Raw genomic sequence first — 26509 nt, 5'->3', positions numbered from 1 at the left:
AATTTGTTACATATTAATACAAATAACATTTTTAGAAAAAGTAACTATTTTTCAAAATAAAAAAATTAGAAAGTTTTGCAGATTTTTCTAACATTTGGGTTAATTGAAGATAACTGCATTCTCATATCTATTTCTGCATTAAAACTTGAGTTATTACATATCACATAATCTCTGGGTAACTCCATTGTTCACTTGTGAAAGAATAGAGGCAATAAAGTTAATGTCAGTATTACTAATTTTGACCTGTTAAGACTTCCTGAAAGGGTCTTTAAAGATCTTGGAGGTCTTTAAACCCCACTTTGAAAATTAGTGTCTTAGCCAGTGACTAATCAGCTTTCTTAAATTTTGCCCTTTAAACCTAGCATAGATACGTGGACTCGTCCATTACTTTATATCTGTCTTTATTGTGACTGTTAGCGATTTTAGAGTTCTGTTTTTCCAGTCCCAGATTTGTGTGTGTGTGTGTGTGTTTGCTTGTTTGTTTGTTTGTTTGTTTGTTTGTTTATTTTTTCCAACTAGAGAAGACCATACATAGGCAGTGGGAATAAGAAAAACACAGTTGTTATTAACATGTTGCCTCATTAAGTTGGTGTTTCGATAGTGTTTTAGGTTGGACTCAGTCAGGTTATACAATGATTTGAAGAGGGAAGGTAATATAAAGAAATAATGACTTTTAACAGAGAATTTGGGTAAGGAGGAGTTGCCTAGAAAGAAACAAAAAGAATGTTAATGAGTATAGGAATAGTAGCAGTTACAGGGATAACCACTATCCTTAAGTTTGGGATGAGTACCTAAGGAAGAGAGCCTTCCACTCTTACCCTTGCCTGAAATCTAGATCTTGGAGAGGGCATGACTACGGTTCAGAAAACAGTAGAGACGTTGTTGTGGTCCTGAGCTGCCAGGACTTGATGGAGAGAATACCCTCTGGAATTTGCTGGAAATTTACTCTTCACTAGAAAACAAAGCCCTATTCTGTGTATCTTTGTTGGCAGTTCCCTCTACTGATAAAATTTAACATCATGCCAACTGGCAAAGGAAAAATATTTGAAGGTACCAGATGATTTTCGTAGTACAGACAAAAAAGGTGAATTCGAAATGGAGATACAAAGTTGGTAACAGGCATAATCCATCCCTTTCATAGTCCAGCTTCTATTAAACTCATCTACAGAAGTCAAAAGGTAATTAAGAAGGACATACATATTTGTCATTTTTTCCAAATATGGGAACCTTAAAAAGCCAGTGTATTGGGAGGCATATTATTAACAATATGATGTCATTTCAATTTTTGTTTGTGGGTATTATTTATATGTAATTTGATAGATTGGAGATACCCTTTCCAGACTATAAGCTTGGAACAGATTTTGCGAAGTATTTCTGTATTGGTTTACTTGAGGAATCTTGTATTTTTCAAATTCCTTTTCAGTTGGCAGCAAAATTTCACAGCTAAGGATAATTTTTTCATGTCTTTAGGTTCTAGATTTTTGTTAGGAAGTGAGATGAAGCAGACTTTTAAAAAAATTATGCTGCATACTTACCAAGTGAATTAGAAAAACATTTTTAGTTCAACTTCAAGGTTTGTTTATATACTCATTTCCTGTTTGCTATAGTAACATATCACCACAAATTTTAGAGACTTAAGATAATGCTTTATCTTGCAGTTCTATAGCTAAAAGATCTGACAGAATTTCATTGGGCTGAAGCCAAAGTGTCATTAGGGCTGAGTTCTGTTCTAGAGGCTTTGCAGGGAAATCTCTCGCTGTGCTTTTTCCAGATTTTAGAGACTCGTTCCTTTAGCGGTATTGCAGTTCTCTTTTCTTTTTGGAATCATGTCTTTCTGACTCTAAACTCTTCAGTTTATCTCCTCCACTTTTAAAGACCCTGATGATTATAGTAGGCTCACTGGATTGCCGCAGTCTGGCTGGGCACAATTCAGGAGCCACTTGTCAAAAGAAACGAACTTTATTTTTAGAACCACACAGGCCAAACAAAACAGCTCCTCAGGAAAAACCCTCAGAGCCCAACTGCCACCACTGGTTTCCCACAAGCCTCTCACACCAACACAAGCCTCTCCCACTCCCACAATCCTCCTGCTTTTGAGGCCGATTGGCTGGGTCGTGTGGGCGGAGCCAAAGAAGTCCCCCAGTGAGCAGCTCCATGGTCTGAAAGGGCAGGGAAACAGCCCAATGAGCATCACTGCAGAGGAGCCAATCAGCTAGATGTTGCTGGGGCCGCTGTGAGCCAATCATCAGCCGGCAGCTGGAAGTTTGCTGGGGCCCCTTCGGCTGTGGCTCTCAATACGGGATAATCCAGTATATTTTCCCTGTTCACCTGATTGGAAACATTAATTACGCCTCCATTCCTGGTTCTTTGTTTTGTAACCTAACATATTTGTAAGACATTCACAAATTCTAGGGATTAGTATGCAAACCTTTTTTGGTGGACCATTATTTGACATGTTACAATTTACTTACTTTACAGTTCTTATAAAAGGTGGGAACATTTAGATATTATGTTCCAGGTGTGATTTTGCTTAGGGGGAGAAATAAACTGAGCAGCTATTTTTTACTTCCAGGTAGAAAATTTTGTTGTGTAAAATACCCTTAAAGTTTTAAAAAGGATCTACTTTAAGTCTCATAGCCATATGCCAATGACTACTCACTGGAGGATGATTCTTCAAAATGTCTTTCGTATTACTCTTTTACCTTAGTTTGAGAATGGGCAAAAAAGAGAAATATTCACACACATACACACACACACACACACACACACACACACACACACACATACATATACACAGAGATAGATTTTTTAAGGAATTAAGATAAGCTGGGCATGGTGGCACACACTTGTAATCCTGCCTCCCAAAGGATCATGGCTATTTTACAGTGCAAAATGCATGGTGGCACACACTTATAATCCCAGGAGCTAAGGAAGCTGAGGCAGGATTGCAAGTTCAAGGCTAGCCTCAGCAACTCTGCACAACACTGTCTTAGAATAAAAAATAAGAAGGGCTGGAGGTGTGGCTGAGTGGTAGAGCACTCCTGAATTCAGTTCCCAGTACTGGGGGGAAAAGGGTTTTACTGGAATGTAAGTAAGCACAGTGTTTAGATATCACTGAGCTCATGACAGCCAGGAAAGGGACAAGAGAGAAGGGTGAGTGGGGTGGGAGTGGGGAGAAACAAGAAATGAGCTTTTAGTACACATCATCTGACATCCAACCATGCCCCAACACCTACAGTTTCTACTACCTTCTATTAATCTAATGAGCGACCAATAGATTAATGTACTGATGAGGTCAGGAGTCCGTTTTGCCCGATAGTCCAGCCTCTGAACATTGTGCACTGGGAACCAGGTCTTCAACATATGAGACTTTGGGAGACATTCCATATCCAAACAGTAAAATTAGCTCCTGCCTCCCAAAGGATCATGGCTGTTTTACAGTGCAAAATGCATTCATTTCATCTCTGCAAATCCCCATAGTCTTGAATTCCAGTGTTTCTCAAAAGTCTGTGTCTCTTAAGAGATCAAAGGCAAACTCTTAGTTTTGAGTCCCTATAAAAATAAAAAAGCAAGATACATACCACCAACAGAGAGTGGTGCAGAATAAATGTTTCTATTCCAAAAGTGAGGAATAGGAAAGATGAGGGGTGTCTGTGGCTCAGTGGTAGCGCACTTGCCTGGCATGTGTGAGACACTGGGTTTGATTTTTAGTAAAGAATAAATCCAAGTGAATAGCTTTTTGTTTCACTATTTACATAGATTTGTAGGCAGAGGTATATACTTGCATTCTAGTTATTGGGATGCTATGTTAATTATTGCTATGTAGGGAAACCTCAAAATTTCTTTCTCTGATATGGCAGTGATAAAGTTGTTGCTATAACTCTGGGTTGGCAAACTGTAGCCAACCCTAGTATCCTGCCTGATTTTTGAATGAGCTGATTGCTTTTTTACATTTAAAAAGTAGTTTTAAAAATAATGCTTTGTGATATTGGAATGAAAATTAAATGAATTGTGAATTTTAGTGCTCATAAATAAAGTTTTATTGGAATATAAGCACAGTTATTATTTACATGTTGTCTCTGGCTACTTGCATGTTCCAGTGGCAGAATTGTGTAGTTTGCAGAAGAGACCTTTTGTGGCTTACACAACCTAAAATATTTACTATTTGGCCTTTTTTCCTTTTTTAAAATATAATGTTATTGTATTTTTTATACCTTTATTTTGTTTATTTATTTTTGTGTGGTGCTGAGGATAGAACCTGGTGTCTTACACATGCTAGGCAAGCACTCTATTTGGCCTTTTTAACAAGAAGTTTGTTGACCTTGCTTTAGAGTGTTATGAGCACTGTTATTATCTTGCTCACACATGCTCTTGAAGTAGCTTCTTCAAATTGCTTATTAGATGATTAAAATGTAAGGGTAACCCTACATAAAGGGTTATGATGATGTCTTTTACTGGTAGAAAATGTTGAGAAGCTACTGTGTGTGTGTTTTTTTTTAACATTTCTGTAGAAAAATGTTAAAACAGGGCTGGGGTTGTGGCTCAGTGGTAGAGTGCTTGCCTCAAATATTTGAGGTGCTGGGTTTGATTCTCAGCACTGCATAATAAATAAAAAAATAAAGGCCCATTGACAAGTAAAATAAATAAATAAATGTTAAAACGTCGTGTAGTTCTGTCAAAAGCTAAATATGTTATTTGTTAGGACTGCCCATGAAGTACCATAGACTGTGGTTTTAACAACAAACTTATTTTCTCACAGTTTTGGAGGCTAGACTTCTAAGAATAAGCTATTAATAGGTTTGCTTTCTCCTAAAGCCTCTACTTGAATTGCAGGGTTTTTTAGTCCCGGTATGAATTCCTGGTGTTTGTTTTTCTCTTACAGGGCCATTATTCATATTGGTTAGGGCCCCATCTTTATAACTTCATTTAATTATCTCTTTAAAGTTCCTGTCTCCAAATACAATTGCAGTCTGAGGTACTAGGGGCTAGGGCTTTAACATGTGAATTTTGAAGGGATCAAGTTCATTCCACACCACCAATAAATTTCTTTTGGAAATTTTCATTTTTTCAATAAACATATCTTGAGGATGACAGTGTTCAAGATATAGATGGTGAACAAGACAGGTCTGACATTTAAGGAGTTTATGGTTTAGTGGGGGAAGACAGAAAATAAAAAGGAAAACAATTTCAGAGAGTGGTACGGGCTACAAAGGAAATTAAACAATATTATGAGTAACTAGTATAGCAGGGTAATGTTAGGGTTGCCTCAGAAATGTGACTTTCACCTGAGAAGTAAATAATGAGGAATAGCTAACTAGTTAAGTACCCAGACCTGTTTCTGGGTTCTGATGCTGTTCAACATTGGCGTGGAAAAGGATCAAATGGATAGTGAAAAGATTTAAATTTTGTAAGTTGTGATTTGAAAGGTCAGCAGGGTTGAAGTCAGGAATGATTTTTTGGACGTTATGGTAAGGATTTTGGTTATCCTCTGCACAAAGAAAATCTGAAGGGATTTTAATAGGGGAGTGACATGATTTTTCTGTTTGAAAGACTATTTGGCTGTTGAATAAATAAAGGAGACTGCAGGTACAAAAATGGAAGATAGGGAGATCACTTAGGGAACCCACATATTCTAGGATGGAAGTATTTTGGCCTGTGGTAGTTCCAGGGAGGAAGAAAAGAAATGGAAAGAATTTGAGAGTGATTTTGGAGGTCAAATCCATAGTATTTACTAATGGAGTGTATGTGGGAATTTGGGAAAAGAGAAAAATATCTTTGACAATAATATTATAGAATACTGTCCTCTGTGGCAGGTAAACCCTATAGTGTTAAAAGATTAGGTTATTCCTATAGCAGCAAGATGCAGAATATAATTGAAAAGGTAAAGCTTTCAGTTATGAAATAGGCAAACATAAGGCAAGTACACAGGCTATAGTTTAATTCAATGTCCTAATGACAGGCTTATAACTTCTAGAAAGCCTGTAGGGAATTCATAGTTTGTTAGAAAGTATGCCTTTGGGAATAATAACCTGTTTGGAACAAAAAAAGACCTGGAGAATATTATAGTGAATGTCAGGTTTGATGGCATGGCTATGCATGCAATTAAGTGATTTTCTTTCTAGAGTTCTTTACTCCAAGGTAAATGTTTTTAAAGAGAACCAGCCTTTTGGTGAAAGTGGACAGGATATATGAATTAATGGTAGATAAAAATGAATGAAATAGGTCAAGGCTTCCTATTTGAACTTCTTTCTCAAAATTTGAACTTTCTCTGTCAAGAAGAATTTTAAGGTTGTTAAACTGTTATTGTGAACCCAGAGAGTTGTGAGACTTGGGTCTTGTTTTGACACCCCTAGTTCTGAATCTTAGGGTCCTCATCCATAAGACAGGTCTCTTTGAGATGGGTGATTTTAGAAGGGAAAAAGTATGTATTGTTCCAGATTTCTGAACGGAACATACAGAAGTAAGACAATTGTGATAATAACCTTCATTTCAGAATTACTAAGTGTCGTCCCCTATTTTGTTTTTTTTTTTTTAATTTTAATATTTATTTATTTTTTTTAGTTCTCGGCAGACACAACATCTTTTGTTAGTATGTGGTGCTGAGGATCGAACCCGGGCCACACGCATGCCAGGCAAGCACACTACTGCTTGAGCCACATCCCCAGCCCTGTTTTTTTTTCTTCTGAAGAAACAGAGATTGATGAGTTTAGTCATGTTACTTTTATTAAGTGAGAAGATAGCAATCCTTATAGTGTTTGCAAAATATACCTCTTTGAGAAGTATATTTAAAAATTTCCGTATGTAGGGATTTTTAAAAAATATTTTTTAGTTGTAGTTGGATACAACACCTTTATTTCACTTGTTTATTTTTGTATGTGGTGCTGAGGATTGAACCCAGGGTTTTTGCACGTGTGAGGCGAGCGCTATGCCGATGAGTCACAACCCCAGCCCTTATGTAGAAATTTTATTATGATAGTACTAAATTGTATGGAGTGGTTTTGGCAGACATTCAAACTCTGTAAAACATGTAACTCAGATTTCTAGGAACTAGTTTTAATGACTTTTTCTCAAACTTAAAAAGGAACTGTATGTGATGAATAGGCTTTTATATGCTACATACAAGAATAAGACTGTAAGGGTTGTCATTTCCTTGTCAGCCTTTATTTTTCCTTTTTTTCCAGACTATCATTATAGGTGTGTGCTCCACCCAAGGAATTCTATCACTAGTTGTTTTTAGCTGCTAATGATGATAGAGGTTATGAAAATAGTCTATATCTAACTGCAGAAAACAGCACTTACTTTACTGTTAATTTTTAAAAATATATTTATTTTTTAGTTGTAGGTGGACACAATACCTTTATTTATTTATTTTTAAAAATTTTTATGTGGTGCTGAGGATCGAACCCAGTGAGTGCCTCATGCGTGGTAGGTGAGTGCTGTGCACACTCTGAGCCTGAAACCGAGCCCCTACTGTTAAATTTTATATGAAATAAAGTGCTTAAAAATTCTTAAAAGATACTTATAATTAATGTTTGTAGAATTATGAACACTATTTTTGGTGCTCAAAGCTATTTTCATTATTCATTTAATTAAAATATAATTATTAGAATAAATATATGCAGTATGAAATTCAAAAGCTACTAAGTGATATACAACAAAATATTCTTTTTCCTATATTTTCACTTATCCACTTTCCTTTCTCAACTTCCTAAGTTATACAAACATACTAACTTGCCTTTTTTTGCATAAAAATATTGGAAATATTTATGTAAAAGGGCGTTTTAAAAATGGTTCTTACACATAAAAGATTAAACCCTTTAGTAAATTATAGATTATTTCTAATTGTTAAATATACCATGAGAAAATAATTTATTTCAAAATAGTTGAATTTATGAGTCATCTTTTTAATATTTATTTTTTAGTTGTAGTTGGACCCAGTACCTTTATTTATTTTTATGTGGTGCTGAGGATCAAACCTGGGGCCCCTGTATGGGCTAGGAGAGCGCTCTGCCAGTGAGCTATTGAGCCCTTTATGAGTCTTACATGTTCTGGGTTTTGCCTCTTAAAAAGTACTTTGAATCTTGGAAAAAAATCTGAATAGAATAGAATATGGTTTGTTTTAGTTCTTAGATGTCTCATTCATTCATTCATTCATTCATTCATTCATTCATTCATATGTTTATTTAGCCTGGACCTTATTATGTTTTACAGGCCAGCCTCAAACTTGAATTCTTTTTTTTCTTAGCCTCCTTGAGATCACAAATATGTACCATCATAGGTAGATTTATTTATTTTTATTTTTTGGTACTTGAGATTGAACCAGAGGCAGTTAACCACTGAGCCATATCCTCAGCTGTTTTTATTTTTTATTTAGAGACAGGGTCTCACTGAGTGGCTTAGGGCCTCACTAAATTGCTGAGGCTGGCTTTGAACTTTTGATCCTCCTGCCTCAGTTTCCTGAGCCACGGGGATTATAGGCACGCACCACCATGCCTGAATATATTTCTTTATTTTTAAGGTTTATATCTTTGAGTAATTTGTACTTTATTTTGGCATAGAGTTTGAATTAGGAATCCAATTTTATTCTTTCCTGGATGATTATCCAGTTAGTTCTATGCCACAATGAAGCCATCTTTTTTTTTTTTAACATTAAATATATATATATATATATTTTTTTTTTGGTCTATTTTCAGACCACTAGTTGATTCATTGATTTGTTTGCTAGTACACACTTTTTTGTTGCTGTTTTTTAAAAAACATTTATTTATTTATTTATTGTAGTTGTAGATGGACAGCATATCTTTGGTGCTAAGGATCGAACCCAGTGCCTCATGTGTGCCAGGCAAGCGCTCTACCACTGAGCTGTAGACCCAGCCTAGTACATGCTTTTAATTGTTATTGCTTTAAAATGTCTTTACTTTAAAATGTCTTTATGTCTAGCAGGAAAGTTTCTTAATCCTTACCCCTCAATTAGTGTCCCTTTTTTTCAGAAAAATTTTGGCTTTATATTTGTTACTTTTTCCATTTAGACTTAAAAATCCATAAATTAGGAAGCTCCAGGCTTTCGTTGATTCAAGGAGACATAATCACACCACCCCTAAAACAAAAACCACTACAGAAGAAATATCCTGGAGACTGGCTGAAATGATTTCCATAACCTCTGGAAAACAGTGAAAGGTATATAACAACCAAGTATGAATACTCAACCAAGAAAAGGTCACATTTTAAATGGTAGGAAATTTGGACATGTTTTTGTTTGTTCTTGTTCCACTTTTTCCAGTGTAGTAGTCGTCTGGGTGTAAAGGAGTCTGAGATCCCATTTCCTTCCTTCAAACCAGAGGATCAGAGTAGATCTTATTGAAAAATTCTTTTGCCAGGGTATTGCCTGCAGAAGTGATCCCTGCTTTGTGTAGGGAAAGGCAACACAATTTGACTTCAGAATGGGACAAAAGGCAGAAACCTACAAATGCCTGCGTGGAGGTGCAAGAGATTTGAGGTGGTTGCATATAGTGGATCATGTAAATCATAAGAGGAATTAAGGTGAGGCTTTTTCAGAAAATAAGACATTCAAATGCAGTGTCAGTATGGGGGATTCATAAACCTACCTACAGACCCAAGCAAGACATATTCTCAAAAAAAGACCTCAGAAGGTCTTCAAGCCTTCACCTTCATCTGAGGGCTCAAAGCATGTCCTTTTGATAAGTAGAGACTGCCCTGTCACAGAGCTAGACTTCAAAGCTGAAGAGGGTGGCTGGTTTTTTGAATTTTGGTTCTGGGGATTGACAGTAGGCCCTTTCACACATGCTAGGCAAACACTCTACCACTGAGCTACACCTTTAGCCCTATTTGTTTTTTTAAATGCCAAATTTTCAACAGAAAATCTCACAAGGCGTATAATGAAACAGGAAACCCTGATTCAAAGAAACAATAAATTTCCAGAAACTGCCCCAGAAGAAATACTGATCTGGACTTGACAAAAAGATTTTAAAATTACTGTCTTAAATTTGGTTAAAGAGCTGAATGAAGGAATACACAGAGAAAGAATTAAAGGGAATTATGGAAGAGATTCATAAACAACCTGATTTTTAATTTTGCGGGGGAAGCACTACTGAAATTGAACTCGGGGATGCTCTTTTACTGGGTTACATTCCCAACTCTTTTAAGACATGGTACTACATTGCTGAGCCTGACCTTGACTTTGGACCCAGCTACAAGATATTTTTGGCAAAGAAAGATTAGAAAAGGAGGGGTTGGAATTGTGGCTCAGCGGTAGAACTCTTGCCTATCATGGTAGAACTCTTGCCTATCACCGGCGCTTGCCTAGCCTAGCACAGGCGGGATCTGGTTCGATCCTCAGCACCACATAAGAATAAAGGCATTGTTTTGTGTCCATCTACACCTAAAAAATAAATATATATTTATTTTTTAAAAGGAAACAGATTCTGAGGTTGAACAATATAAAAATTGAAAATTCATTAGAAGAGTTTAAAAGCAGGTTTGAACAGGTAGAAGAATCAGTGAACTTTAAGATAATGAGTCTGGGAACAAAGAAGACAAAAATGGAGAATAGTCAATAGAGCCTAAAGAACTTATGAAACACCATCAAGCAACCCAATATATAAGTTATGTTAGTTCCAGAAGAAGGAGATAAAGAAAAGAGCAGATATTATTTTAATAACTAATAGCCAAAAATATCCTAATTTTTTTTTTTTTTTTTTTTAGGAGGAGGGTATTGGGGATTGTTTTCAGGAGCACTTGATCACTGAGCCATATTCCCCAGCCCTGTTTTGTATTTTATTGAAAGAGTCTCACTGAGTTGCTTATCACCTTGCTTTTGCTGAGACTGGCTTTGATCTGCATGCCTCAGTCTCCTGAGCTGCTGGAATTACAGATGCAAAAACATCCTTCCTAAATTTGACAAAAAACCTGAATCTAGAAATCCAGGAAGCTCAATGAGTTCTAAGTTACATGAATTCAAGGAGTTCATACTAAGACACATAATAACCAAACTTGAAATGAAAAGGAGTCTTAAGCAGCAAGAGGAGGATGACTTGATACACACACAGTGTCACCAGTAAAATTATCAGCAGATTACTCAGCAAAAACCTGGGAGGCCAGAATGTAATAGGATAGTATATTTAAGCTTCTGGGAAGGGGCCAGGGGAGCTAGCCATGAATTCTGTATCCAGCAAAATTGTCCATCAAAAATTGGAGAGAAGTAAAGGCATGTCCATCAAAAATTGGAGAGAAGTAAAGGTAAACAAATGCTGAGGGAGTTGGTTATTAGTAGAACTGCTCTATAAGAAATGTAAAGGGAGTACAAGTTGAAATGATAGTTACTAGGATGTTAACTTTGTACCATCACATAAAAAGATATTAAGGAACTCTGTGATAGGTAAATAGATGAGTATGTTAAATCAAGCATTATAGAAATCTATACATTAAAGAAATGTTATAAGTCAACATTTCTATGGGTTTTACAGGGCAAATGAGTAAAAAAAAGTACATTTATGTAATGCATATACAGCATATAAAAATAATTTATGACTTGTATTCAAAAGTAAAGTGAGGTGAGCTATATGGGAGTAATGTTTCTTTTATGCAGTTATGGCTTTTATTTGTTTTGAGCTGTTATAACAAAATACCTCCAAGTAAGTAATTTTGCAAAGAATAGAATTTATTTTCTCATGGTTCTAGTCAAGGCACTGACAGCTTTGGCATCTGATGAGGGCTACTCTCTGCAGATAGCACTTTATGGGTGCGTTCTCTGGAAAGTGTGTCCATACACCTAGTGTATGGACTATACTTTTCTATTTCTTTATATGCCTTTTAGTTTTTTTGTTTGTTTTGTTGTTTTTGTTAACTGGGCATGTTAGATATCATATTTTAGCAGTTCTTGGTACTAATTCCCCCTTCCTTCAGGTCTTGTCATTGTTACTTGGTTATTTGATTAGTTGCTGAGTGGTTTATTTTAGTGAAGTATGTTTCCCTTCTTAGTGTTCAGTCTCTGATAACTGTTCCTCAGAGGGGTATAGTTTTGGATATGCTCTTAGTCACCCTGAGATCTTAGTGCTTTTCGGGGGGAGGATATAGAGGATTGAACTCAGAGGTACTCAACCGCTGAGCCACATCCCTAGCCCTATTTTGTATTTTATTTAGAGATAGGACTCACTGAGTTGTTTAGCACCTCGCTTTTGCTGAGGCTGGCTTTGAACCCGCCATCCTCTTAACTCAGCCACCTGGGCTACTGGGGTTACAGGTGTGTGCCACCATTTCTGCCTATAATGCTTTATTTTATTTATTCTTATTGTATTTGTAAATTTAGAAAACATTGTTGGTAGGAATGCATATTGATTTCAGGGCTTTCCTGGAAATTGATTTTCTTTCTTTTTTTTTGTCTCTTACTTTAATTTTATATATATATATATATATATATATAAAATATGTTATATATCTAATTTGTTATGTATGACAGCATAATGCAATTCAGTTCATATTACACATATAGAGCACAGTTTTTCATGTCTCTGGTTGTACACAAAGTAGATTCACACCATTTGTTTTCATACATTACTTAGGGTAATGATGTTCATCTCATTCCACCATCTTTCCTACCCCTGTGTCCCCCCTCTTCCCCTTCCTCTCCTTTAACCTATCTAAAGTCCATTTCTCCCATATCCTCGCCCCATCCTCATTATGAGTCAGCATCCTCATGTCAGAGAAAACGTTTGACATTTGTTTTTTTTTGGGATTGGCTAACTTCTCTTAGTGTAATTCTTCAACTCCATGCAGGTACCTGCAAATGCCATAATTTTGTTTTCTTTTAATGCTGAGTAATATTCCATTGTGTGTATATACGCCACATTTTCCCTATCCATTCATCTACTTAATAGCCTTTGGGTTGGTTCCACGATAGCTATTGTGAATTGTGCTACTATAAACATTGATGTGGCTATGTCCCTATAGTGTGCTATTTTTTTTTTTTTTTGTATAAACCAAAGAGTGGGATAGCTGGGTCAAATGGTGGTTCCATTTCTAGTTTTCCAAGGAATCTCCATACTGCTTTCCAGATTGGCTACACCAATTTGCAGTCCTACCAGCAATATAAGAGTGTGCTTTTCCCCCCATATCCTCCCCCAAATTATTGTTGTTTGTATTCTTAATGGCTGCCATTCTTACTGGAGTGAGATGAAATCTTAGTAGTTTTGATTTGCATTTCTCTATTTGCTTGAGATGTTGAACTTTTTTTTTTTTAGATATTTGTTGATTGACTCTATATCCTCTTAAAGTGTCTGTTCAGTTTCTTGGCCCATTTATTGATTGTTTTTTTTTGTGTGTGTGTGTGTGTATGTGTGAAGATTTTTGAGTGCTTTATATATCCTAGAGATTAATTCTGTATCTGATGTGCATGTGGTAAAAATTTGCTCCCATTCTGTAGGCTCTATTTACCTCACTGATTCTTTCTTTTGTTGAGAAAAAGGTTTGTAGTTTAAATCCATCCTTGGAAATTGATTTTCTTATTTATTTATTTAGAATTCTTAGATTCTTTGGGAAAACATTTCATTTGCTTTCTTTTTTTTAGATCAAGGGCTACAAAATGATTATAATTAAATGTGTTATTCTGTTTACATTTTTACAAATGAGCAGCACTTTTCTATATAGCTCCTGCTATGGGAAATTTGTGGTTTTATTTCAAGGATTCTTTTAAGAAACTTAATTCTACTTGCTACAATTTAAGAATGAAGATTCTGATTCTGTAGTTTACTTGTGTTATAAACCATCTAACCTTAGGGTTCAGGTTCTTATCTTGAGTCCTCTGCCTAAATCTTAATTTTGTTGACCAGCAGAAAGTACATGAGCTTCGTGAAGTTTCAAAAATGGCTTAGAATAAATCCTGGTGGCTCTTTTTTGTATCCTAACGCCTTGAATAAGTTACTTAACTTTCCATTCTCAGTTTCCACATTTATTAATTAGGCAATAATAATATTTCAGAGGACTATATTTAGGAATTAGATGAGATAGTATCACTGGAAACCTAGGCCAGAGACCTAATTTTGGGGGTTTCCAACAAATCAGGTACAGCTACTTGCCCCCAAAACCAAGTGGAAAAAGTAAGTAGTGGTGCAGAGTAGAAAAGAAGCTTTCATTTGTAGCTAGCTGGGAAATCAAGGGGACCTACATTCTTAGCGCTGTCTTTGGGGCTACTGACAGGAGCTTCCAGATTATATAGACAAGGGGGACCAGAAATATGCATAGTCAAGCAGTCTTAGGCAAACTGTTTTGGTTGATCACTTAAGATTGGTGGTGATGGGGTGCTTATTTTAGATAGCTGCAGCTTCCTGGGGGTATTCTTTGGATTCAACACAATATATTATATATGAGACACCATGTTCTTGGAATCCAAGGTGACTGAGAGAAAAGGAGACCAGATGCAAATTGTAGGCAGAGGTGCTAGTTTTTTGTTTTTGTTTTTTTTTCTAAAATCCTTCTTTTAGTTGCCTGTTGCATGCTCAAATGAAGAATCTTAGATTCTTGTCACAATACAACATATACATTCTCTGGTACAGTGTTTATCCTAGTTAATAAATGTTAGCTGTCTTTTCTCTTAAAATGGTAGTCCTGAAATAGCTTTGTAAGCTATAACCAATTAAATAAGTATATACCATTAGCATTGTTTCTGTGAGGAAAGATGTGAATGAAAGAACTAAAGAGAGGAGAGGCTGCTCAACAGTAACACAGGTTTATTTGGGACAAATATGAGGTGGGGGCCCACTGGTGACTGAGACCTGTGTTCCATTTACAGGTAGATACAGGGGAGTGATGAATGGAGAGATTTTTGCAGTTGTTAGGGGATTGTCAAGAAAAACTTCTTGTTGTTAGGGAGAGGGTCCTTGTGCTGTCACCTTCCTAAGGAACCTGGTGTTTTTCCAGATTTCAGTCCTAGATAACAGTTTCCTTTCTTACGATTATAGATTATAGAGTATTATTTGAGATTTCTTTGCATAATGGAGTACTGTCTTCTGTCTCTGGTTTAGGTCAGGCTGAGCCAGAGTGACCTTGAGGTGACTCTTGTTCTAAGATGGTAGGATATGTTTCAAAATGGCATTGCCTATGTCAGATTCTTCCTAACAATTTCCTCTTCAAAAATGGTCATTAATATAAACTTCTTAGGCTTGCTTAAGCCCCTAAGTAATAGATGCATGCTCAACTTTGGTGATCCTTATAGATTTGTGTTTGTTCTTACCATAAACTTTAGAAAGCCCGTAAATAAATGCTGCAGTAAATTCAAGTGACTTATAAAACTGACTGTTGGCTAATATTTAATATAATTTCAGTTCTTTAAGTTTTTTAGTTGTTGACAGACCTTTATTTTATTCATTTATTTATATGCAGTGCTGAGATTCAAAACCCAATGCCTCACATATGCAAGGCAAGTGTTCTACCACTGAGTGAGCCACAACCCCAGTTCCATTTAGAAAGAACTTTTGAATCGCATGGGATTTATGAGTTTGGCATGTATGTTGAGCTCATCTTATTTTGGTATTTTTAATTGGATTGGCTGTGGTAGTCTCCTAATTTGGATATTCAACAAATTGTCCAAAATAAGCTTGTGTACTGAGTGCCAAGGACTTGAAAAAAGACTTGAACCTCTAAGAAACTAAATTACTGCAGTCCAGTTTAGAGAGAGATTGATTATTTCTGAAAGTGTCTTTGCCACTCAAGAACATTGAAATGTCATCTAGATCAAATATTCATTAAACATTTATATACATAGCACTTTCTGGGAACTAAGATGGAATAAAAGGAGTTATGTTCTGGTTCTTTCTTTCTTTCTTCCAAGGTAGTCTATTCAGAGGTCAGAACAACTAAAAATTGTTGAAATGTCAAACATGAAGCATTTTGAATGTTAAACATTACCAGTAAAAAACCAGGTATGTTGGTACATAGCCAGTATCCCAGGAGGCTGAGTGAAGTAAGAGGATTGCAAGTTCAAAGCCAGCCTGGGCCTTGACTAGTTAATGAGACCCTATCTCAAAAATAAAATAAAGAGAGCTAGGGATATCGCTCAGTGGTAGAGGAATTTTTTAGCATGTGCCAGGCCTTGGGTTTAGTCCCCAGCGTTACATGAATAAATGAATGAATGAATGAATGATATTCAGTTCCTAGCAAATATATAAATAAATACTACATAAATTCAAAGTCCCTGAACTTTGTCTTATTTATTTCATGCAAAATTTGGTGAAATAGAAATAAAAACACCTTATACTAGTATCATTCTGATGTTTTGAGATTGGATATGTAAAACTCAGCTGTAATGTAAAAGCCTACATCTATTCTTTGAACAGTTAGGTATGTTTTTATTTGGAAAAATAAATTACATATGGTAGGAAGAAAATCAGGCGCAGCAAGGTGAAAAGTCTTCTCACTCTATAGACTTCACATGTACTTCTTTGCCAAGAACATAGTTTTGAATGCTTTCTAGTCATCTGTGTATAGGTATACTTTATATAGCTAGACATTTTGGTAACATGTAAGTGGGAACACATTAAACATTTTGCATTGTGTCTTGTTTTTTATTTTTTATTTTTTTAAAAGATCTCTGCAATCTTTCCTATCAGCAAATACAGATTTTTATACATTCTTTTATTGTTCTTAATGATTGCTGAATTTTTTGTTTTAATGTGTAATATAACTGATATGTTCCACTCAGCACTCACATGTTTATTTTAAAAAATACTTAAGCAAAATTTTTCTCGTTTTAGGATCAACTCTCTATCCTGAAAAAGCCATTCTCCCAAGAAGAAGGGATAGAAAGAAAGACTACTTTGTAAGAAAGGATTGGGTATCCCATGAACGAGCCAGCAGAAAAACGATTGGGGTGCAACAGGACTCCAGAGCCAGATTTAAGGCTCAGAAAAGGGCACCAACTTGATGATACAAGGGGAGGCGATAATGACATCCACCAAGGAGATTTGGAACCCATTATAGAGGCGTTTGTTTTTTCTTCCCATCATAAAACAGTAAGTAAAAGTTGAAATTACACGAACAAAGCAAAAATTTTATGGGGGTGTAGTGGGGAGGGGGAGGGAGGATACTTAAAAAAAAATAGACACACACACACAGTGCTATTGCTGGAAAGAGGGAGAGGGAGGGGTATTGATTTGTATTTTTTAATTCACAATCATTTGAAATCTTTTAAATTTAACTCTGGTATTATTTGATTTTATATTTTACTTTTCCACTGACACTTAAAATAATGTTTAATCTGCTTTCTCTTGTTTAAGGGAGAAGAAATGCTCTTTTGTATTACCATATAATCTTTCTTATTTGATCCATGTTTAGTTATGATGTTATCAGTGATGTTTTTGGAGAAATTTTAATTGTATGCTAAAACAGCTTCTCCAGAAACTGTTTATCTTCAGTTTATACCTTGGGGGTTGGTAGAATTTTGAAAACAGAAGGTAGATTTTAATTTTTCCTTTCACTTCTCAGAGGAAAGACCAGTCTTAATCAGCAGCTGCCCTTAGAGAGCAGAGATATAAATTTTTGTGAAGAACAACATTAGAAAGTCATTACAGACATTTTGCTATGGGTTTTGGAAATGTTGCATTATGTAGTATATGTTTAATGTTGCAGCACTAGTAGTACACTGTTTCTAGACTGTACTGTGTGCTCCTTAGTAGCTTGTGAATTAATGTTAGTATTACATTAGTATTTAAAAGTAGGGGCTGGGCCTGTAGCTCAGTGGTAAAGCACTTGCCTTGCATGTGTAAAGCACTGGGTTTAATCCTTAGCACCACATAAAAATAGATAGAGATACTTTGTGTTCATCTACAACTTTAAAAAAAAGTAGAACACAGACTGGGGATGTAGCTCCGTGGGTGAAGCACAGCATATGGGAGGACCTGGGACCCCAGCACTACAAACAACAAAACTGAACAGTAAAAAATAGGATGAAAATATTGAGTGCATATGTAGTAAGTAATGTACATTTAAACTACATGAAAACTACATTAAATTTGATGAAAATTTTTAGTTTTTGTAGTTGAGTATATGTGTATAAATATGAATGACATGAAATATATTTCTCACTGAGTTTTGGTAATGAAAACATTTTGAAATCTTTGGTTGGAATAGTAGCTTCACCATCCTAAAATATATGCTTATTGGTAGCAGTGTTATTGGGTTGAATTACAGAGTCTTGTCCTTTCAAATCTTTTATAATAGTGAAATTTGTTGTTCCTGGTAACACTTTATAAGACCAACTTTATAATTTTGGCTAGATTTTTTTAGAATAAAAGATTATGTATGTGCATATCTGTGTGCTTACATATGTATCAGCAGATAGTCTGATTTTTTCCCCCCACTCCTCTTTGATGGTATTGGAAGTTGAACCAGGGCTTTGCAAACCCTGTACCTCTGAGCTATGCCCCTCCTTCCCCAGTTTTTCCTTTTGGACGTTATTTGTTTAATTCTTAATTTTAACTGGATTCAGATTAGAAGCAAAAGCTTTTGTAGAGGACAGACTGTGTCTCTTGGCAATCTGTTCTAGCATTTCTCTGTTTCTTCTTTGATTCTCTTGGCCAAAAGTTTAGCATATTCTGCAGTCATTTCGTTAATCTTCTTTGTAGACTTTTTCTCCAGAACAATATGCCCATGTTGATGTGGCGTAATGAGACACTAATCTTGGTGCTTTGGTTCTGGGTTTTTTATCTTCCTTTTTTAAGGGTTTTCTGACAATGTATTTGTGAGATTGGAAAGTTTGCATGTTCTGCCAGCTCTTTTGGGTCCCAGGTGATGAGGTACAGTAGTATTTGTAAGTCCAGGAATATCTTTTTTTTTTTTTTTTTTTAAACAATAACCAAGTTGAGAATGCTCAGGTTGCCATTCATACTTTTTGCAGTTGATTGCCTATAAGGCACTGTGAAAAGAGAACTCCATCCGTTTAAAAAAAAGAGACAGGGTCTTTCTAACTTGTGTAGCAGACTAGCCTTGGACTTGTGATCCTTCTGCTTCATCCTCCCAGTAACTATAATTACAGGTGTGTGCCATTGTGCCTAGCCAGTTTATGGGATTTTAAAAGAAGGTTAAGAGTATGTATAGTATGGGGTTGGGTTGTGGCTCAGCGGCAGAGTGCTCGCCTAGCACATGCGAGGCACTGGGTTTGATCCTCAGCACCACATAAAATAAATAAAGGTATTATGTCCAACTACAGCTTAAAAAAAATAATATGTATAGTAAATACGGCCTTTAAACCAACATTATTTGTTTAAAAAGAAGTTTGACAGATACTGGTGGTAAGAGTTTTCTTCTATACTTGAGACTTTATTTCATGTTACTGTTTTTAGTGTAGCATATTAGCAGTTTAAACTTCCCTAATTAGGCTGAGCAACTTAAGCTTCCCTGAGTTGCTGTGAGGCCTAAGTAGTTACTCTTTAACTAATAAGAGCTTTTACTAGGTGTGGGTGAGTAACTGGGATTTTTCATTTTTGTTGTTTTTTTCTTTTAATTGTAATTTAAAAAACCACATAACATGACATGTACCTTTAACAGTTTTTAAATATATTATACAGTATTCTTAGTTAGCTATATAGTCAGTGCTAAACAGAGGACCTCTAGAACTTTTTTTATCTTGCATTATGGAAATTATGTACACCCCTATTGAATAGCAATTTCCCATTTCCCCTCCCCCATGATGACAATCATTTTACTTTGTTTTTATGAATTTTACTATTTTAAATACTTCAGATAGATAAAATCATGCAGTATTTTTTCCTTCTGTCATTGGTTTACTACTTAATTTAGTGTATAACATCCACAGGTTTCATTTATGAAGCGTAGCATCAGGATTTTCTTCTCTTTTTTTCTCTATTTATTTTGGTACCAGGTATTAAACCCAGAGGTGCTTGATTTCTGAGCCACATCCTAGCCCTTTTTATTTTTTATTTTGAGTACAGGGTCTTTGTAATTTGCTTAGAGCCTTGCTAAGTTGCTAAGACTGGCTCAGTCTCCTGCCTCAGTCTCCCACACCGCTGGGATTCTAGGCATGCACCACTGTGCCTGCAGATTTTTTCCTTTTTTAAGGCTGAATAATATTCATTGTATCTATATGCCACATTTTCTTTATGTATTCACCCACTGATAGACGTTTAGGTTGTTTTCATCTCTTTGCTAATGTAAGTAATGGAACAGGGAACATAGGTGTGCACCTCTAAGATGCTGTTTTCAATATTTTGGAAAAATAAAGGGAGATCGTTGAATCACAGTCATTACATTTTAAAGTTTTAGAGAAACTGCCATCTGATTTACTTTTATTTGTACCATATTATCTTGCATAGCTATTATGCCATTTTATATTCCCACTAGCAGTACAAAAGTTTCTGTTTTTTTTCACATCCTCATGATCATGGCCATCCTAACAGATAGGAGGCCATACTAATATAGAGTAGCTCATGATGGTTTTCATGTATAGTATAAGAGACAAGTTTCATTTTTTTTTCATATGATTGTATAGTTTCCCCAATATGTATATGTATTTTTGAAGTCACATTCCTTTTCCTGTTGTGTAGTCTTGGTATCCTTGGCGGAGATTATTTGACTCTATATGCGTATGCTTATTTCTGGGCTGTCTAGTCTGTCTGTACTATTGGTCTATATGTCTGTCTTTATGTCAGCACCGTAACTGTTTTGATGACTGTAACTTTATAATATGTTAAAGCTAGGATATAGAAGGCTTCCACCTTATTTCTTTGCAAAGTTATTGTGGCTGTTTGGGTTTCAAAGTTACTGTGGCTTTGTGGTTACATGTGAATTTTAGAATTTTTTTCCTATAACTCGGATTATCTTAAAGGAAGTTAAAATGTAATAATAATCAGAATAGAGGGTTGACCAAAATGTTAAACACAGATTAGAAGTTAAAATTTGCTTAAAAACAGGCAAATTATTTGATCTCTCTATTTTTTGTTACATGTAATATGAGAACAATAGATGATCTCTGATCTCTGTATTCCTAACTACAGTAGGATTCTATAATTTTATTGACAATATTAAGAAGATGTCATCAAGTTTGGGGAGCCGCTCTGAATGACCACACCTTCCTGTCCTGATGTATGAGGTATATTTCATAGTGACTTGGGTGTTGTCCCAGCTTTGATAGCAAGCTGTGGTTCTAGAAATAAGTGTCACCTGGTGGGGTTGAATTGCACTCTCCAGTTCCTTTGTAATCCTACTCCTTGCTTGCCTCATTTGAATGGCTTCTTCCCAATAAAAGGGTTTAGCATGTGCTTCTTGCTCCTCTTTCCATGGACCCCTGAGGTCAGAGGAGCCTTCACAGGACCCAAAGTAAAAGGTATTTCTATGTTTCTATGTGATTATTTCATGCTAGCCCAGTTCACCTGGATTGACCTTAAGTGTTTCGAATGTGCACTTTGAACTATTGTGAAATATGCTTATATTGAACTTAAAAATACCAGTGTTGATGAAGAAAATAATTCCTCTGGTAACTTCTAGAGATACTGAATAGTAAAGGATGTAAGTGGGCTAAGAGGAAAGGAGGGAATTTATATAGGGCCTTTCAAGCAACAGGAACAATGTGTGCAAAGTCCTGAGTCTAAAATGAGTTTGCTATTCTTGAGGACTGTGGGGAAAGGAGAGAGGGAGTGTAGTATTAGTCAATTAAAAAAAAAAATAGGGAAGAACTCTTGTAGGTGATAATATGGAAAAATGGTTTTGGAAGCTATTGGAAAGTTTTAAGCAAGGAAACAATGACAACTTATGTAGATTTTGAAAAGTTTCACTCTTTAGCTCCTGTGTAGAAAACTTAGAAGTGAGTTTTATGAAAGAAAAAAAAAAAAAACACTTGGCAGCTTATTTGGGGTCCATGATGATAGTGGAGTTGTCAAGAAGTAGATAAATTTGAGCTATGGTTTGGAGGTTGAGTTGAAAGGATTTGCTGTTAGATGGGATGAAATACATTTAAGGAGGAGACCTGGTGTAATGTGAATAACTGAATTGATGGGGATATGATACCGTATTCTGAAAGTGAAAAAACTAGAGGATGAGTTTGGAATTGAAGGTTTAGGTTGATGGATCAAGAGTTTGCTTTTGGCTATGTTAAATATGATCCATCTTAGTGGATTTGTTATGGTAGTTGAGTATGAGTTTGGAATTCCATAGGGGTTTGTGTTGGAGATAATATTGAGGAAGTAGCAGTATATAAATAATATTTAAAATTATTAAAATAGTTTAGGTTGCTCAAAAGGAAGAGAGTGAAGATAGGAAAAGATGAGAGTTCCTGGGACACAGCCTGAAGAATACCATTTAACATTTGAGGTGGTAAGACAGTGCAGCCAGTGAGAAGAGGAAAGTATAAAATGAAAAAAAACAAGAGAGTGTTTCTAGAGGAGAGGAGGCAGGAATGAGTCAGTTATTGTTAGTCCTGCTAGAGAGATCAAGGATGACTACAATAGAAAAGTTAGCATTGGAGGGCTGGGGTTGTGGCTCAGCGGTAGAGCCCTCGCCTTGCACGTTCAAGACCCTGGGTTTGATTCTCAGCATCACATAAAAATAAATAAGTGAAATAAAAGTATTGTGTCCAACTACAACTTAAATAAATATTTTTTTAAAAGTTAGCATTGGTTCTGGCAACATGGTGTTCATTGTGAACTTGAGAACCGTTTTAGTGGAGAAGTGGGAACATAAGACACACTTTGGAATAGGCCTTTATTTTTGGCTTATTTTCTTCTTAAATAAATACATTTTCCAGTTCACATTTGATAGCAAATGTGTAGATGTAGGTATTGTTTTTTAAGATATTTTTGGACCATAAAAGGAATGTTCTTTAAGACTGTTTTATTTTTTAGCCAAGATGTTGTGGCACATGCCTGTAATGTGAGCGATTCAAGAGGTTGAGAAAGGAGGATTGCAAGTTGGAGGCCAGTCTCAGCAACTTAGCAAGACTGTGTCTCCAAAAAAAAAAAAAAAGATAAATAAATAAAAAGGGCTGGGGATATAACTTGAGACAGTGCACCTCTGGGTTCAATCTCTAGTAAGGGGAGAGCAGGTGGGCTGGGAGAGAAGTGGAAGATATCAAAGTGTTCTATATTTTAACACTCTGTTTCGGATGTTTCCTGGATTCTGTCAACTTGTATTTGGAATCCATGCTATTCTTACTTTGTACTTGGTATTTTAAATATCACAATGTGGATTATGAATTGTAAAACAACTCTTCAGTGAAAATACTAAGGATAGTAATTTTTTTATTCTAATAATGTTTGTAATTGCATATTCATGTTGAATGGAAAAAAGCAGAGGAAAATATTTTACATGCTTGCAATTTATAAATTCATATACCCTGAAATTTAGAGTTACATAAACATTTAATGTCAATGTGCCAGAAAAACTTATTTATTCCTATATTAGTCAGCTTTTGCTGCAGAAACTAAACACTCAGGTTAGTGATTTAGAGCAGTAAGTACACATTTCATGAAGGCTACTGTCCAGTATGACTGTTCTAGATTGCTAGTCTGCTGAGGTCAGCTCCATATTTTCTCATGTGAGACATGATAGATTGCAAATTCCCATAGACCAAGTCAGATCACCCATTTGCATTTAAAGTTTCTGCTCATATGTGGTCTATGTTTATCTATTAATATTCTATTGGACAAAGCAGTTAAGTGGCCAGGTTCAAAGATGGAATATTCCTCTGTGGAGAGAAGTATATTACATTGCTACAGTACTTCTTTCTATTACTAAAAAAGTTTAAGAATTCTAGATATACAACGTGCTCTCTCTATATTCCTCATGCTATATGTGAGAACCATAATATGTGAGGACCATATTATAAAATCTGTCACAGTTTTCCATTCCAGGATCTTTATACAGGTTAGGTTATTGTACTTACAGTATTAATTAATTCTCAGTGATGAATCTGATAGATTGTTTTTTATTTTCTTTAAAAAAATTTTTTTTTAGTTATACATGGACACAATATCTTTATTTTGTTTATTTTTTTGTGGTGCTAAGGATCGAACTCAGGGTCTCTCACTTGCGAGGCGAGCGCTCTGCCGCTGGGCTGAAAGATGGAAGATCTTCTGTTTATCAAGTTTCAGATTATTACTTTATAAAGCTACATTAGTTTCTCTGCAAAAGAGTAAAAATGCTATGTAATATCTTATATATGGATATTTTAATGTGAGATTATGCTTATGGTTGTTTATATTGATTGGCTAGAATTTTAATAATGAGCTTTGGGTTATAAAACAAAAGCAGTTATATATCCAATGGTTTCTTCAGATTATAAAATACTGTGTCTAGTTAAAGTGACTATACTGTGGTATGTTGAATCCTGTGTGTTAGAGATGAGAAAAAGAAAAAGTTTAAGGGACCTAGAGCCCATTAATAAATAAAGCAACTGAGATATAGGTTATTTTCAGCATATTCCAGTGTTGGATAATTTGGAGCAGTTGTCATACACAGAAGATATTTGGCAGGGTCTGGAGACATTTTGATTGTTATAGCAATGGGATTGTGCTACTTTTATTTAGTGAGTAGAGGTCTCAGGAGTGCTGCTAAATATTCTATAGTAAATAGCTCCCACAACAAAGAATTATCTAGCTAATAATACCAGTAGTGCTGAGATTGATAAGCCTGATGTATACCTCAGGAGCATGTTATATATCTAGAATTCTTAAACATTTTAGTAATAGAAGTATTGTAGTAATGTAATTTTCAGGTCCAGGCTGAAATTTGTCAACAAATTGTAATCTGTGTAAACAGCCCATCTTAAAATTGTGCTGTGTGTGGCCTACAAGGTGAAACCACATGGCCCTTTTGATCTACTCTGGCTCAGGTATCTTTGTAATTGCTAGGTATATAGTGATTCTTGGTACATGGCTAAAGTGCAGAAGTGGAAAATACACAATCTGTAAATCCCTTAAAGAATAAATAAGATAATTACTGTCAGTGATAAATCCTTTAATTTACATATAAGAAGTTTTTTATTTTTTAAACATTTTTTTCTAGTCAATTTATGTAAAGTACTGGCTATTGCTGCCAGTTTCAGGTTCAGTTGTATAGTAAACATGGGAGCAAGAAAAGAAGGAGTAGTTAACAGAATACTGTTTAATTTTGAGAGTGAGATTAAGGCAAAATATTGACTTAATATCTCCAAGTGATTTGAAAAGTTCCATATATTGATATTTGTTTTTGGAGAAATATTTATTTCTCGTTATTTTTACTTTCGAAGTTGAAGTATCTAAACCATTAGCAGTAGTGTGTGTATCTTTCTTAATAATTCTAATAATGCCCTTAATTTGTAGATAGTACTTTTTACAGACGTTTTCTTATTAACTTCTCAAAACTGCATTCTGAAATAGGAAGAACAAATAAAATCTCTTTTTGAAAAAGAGAAAAGTAAGATTCAGGAAGGTTTGAGTCATTTGCTGAAGGTCCCATGCTTAAATGAGAGCCTGTGCCAAGTCTTCTGACTTCTCTTTCTGCTAAACAAAGCTGCCTTTAAGAAAATTGACACCAGATTAACTTAATGTTTCTGAATTCCAAACCCTGCCCCTGAGTTGATCCCAGAGGTTAGATTCAGCACTTGATTTTTTTTTTCTGCACAGAATTGTTTCATGTGTGTTTTCTGTTAGACCTATATAATTTTGCTTCTCAGATGTGTTCTTTTTAATGAGTTTTCTCTTTATTTTGAAAATAAATTGATATGTACCATAGTGCAGTATTTCACATTTAGAACAATTTTGCCTCATTTTCTTTAAAAAAATTTTTTTTGCATTAATTTTGAGCATTTTTTTTCCTGCTCTGTTTTAAAATGTAGAAGCTAAGTAGATTATTTAGACTTCTTTCAAAAGAGCCCTCAGGCTCACTGTGTCAAATACCAATCATGTATTTGACAAAGATAAAAGTGTAATTGCAAGGCAATAAGGGTGTCTTTTTTCTTTAGGAAGTTAAGTGAAATTCTGAATTAATAAAATAAGATTTAGGATAGTCATAAACATTGCAGAATGATGTATCTTCTTATGTAGTGTTTATCACTAGGTTTAAATCAGTGAATTTATTAAGACAGCTCATTTGAAAAAAAAAAATACAAATTGCCACAATATTATTCCAGACCTACTGAATAGAGGGGGTGGGGAGAGACACAGACACAGACAGAGAGATAAGTGACAAAGATGCTTATGCTTACTAATATTTAAAAGTTAGTACTAATTTTCATTTCTGTGTCCTGCATTTGCTTTACATTAAAATGAGATGTTGAACTAGGTAATAGGTACCTAAGATTTTTCTCGTTCTCAATTTCTGTGGTCTTTTTCACAATAGTTTTAATACTTCTTTCTTTCCTTCCTTCCTTTTTTTTTTCTTTTTTTGGTTAGAGGAAAGAAGATGAGATTTCCCCCCAGAAATCAGTCTTATTAGGTATCTTTGCTTAAGCAGTCCTATTTAATGGGTTCTTTCATACTTTTTATTGAGTTTTGTTTAGTGAAGCCATTTC

The 26509-nt window shown here is 35.3% G+C and overlaps 1 protein-coding gene across 6 annotated transcripts in view; it reads left to right on the top strand.

Annotated features, from left to right (window-relative positions):
* Nucleotides 1–26509, top strand: part of Adipor2 (adiponectin receptor 2) — a 96072-nt gene that overhangs the window by 44037 nt on the left and 25526 nt on the right. For all 6 annotated transcript variants that reach the window (XM_078015472.1, XM_040281163.2, XM_013362279.4 and 3 more), the window contains one exon: nt 16764–17021. In XM_078015472.1, the coding sequence (XP_077871598.1) occupies nt 16851–17021 (171 nt within the window). In that variant the 5' untranslated portion in view covers nt 16764–16850. The remainder of the gene's footprint in view (nt 1–16763; nt 17022–26509) is intronic.

The sequence above is a fragment of the Ictidomys tridecemlineatus genome, chromosome 6, assembly GCF_052094955.1.
Source record: "Ictidomys tridecemlineatus isolate mIctTri1 chromosome 6, mIctTri1.hap1, whole genome shotgun sequence".
Taxonomy (NCBI): Eukaryota; Metazoa; Chordata; class Mammalia; order Rodentia; family Sciuridae; genus Ictidomys; species Ictidomys tridecemlineatus.
Note: the sequence above shows the minus strand (reverse complement) of the source record. Positions and strands in the feature narration are given on the sequence as shown.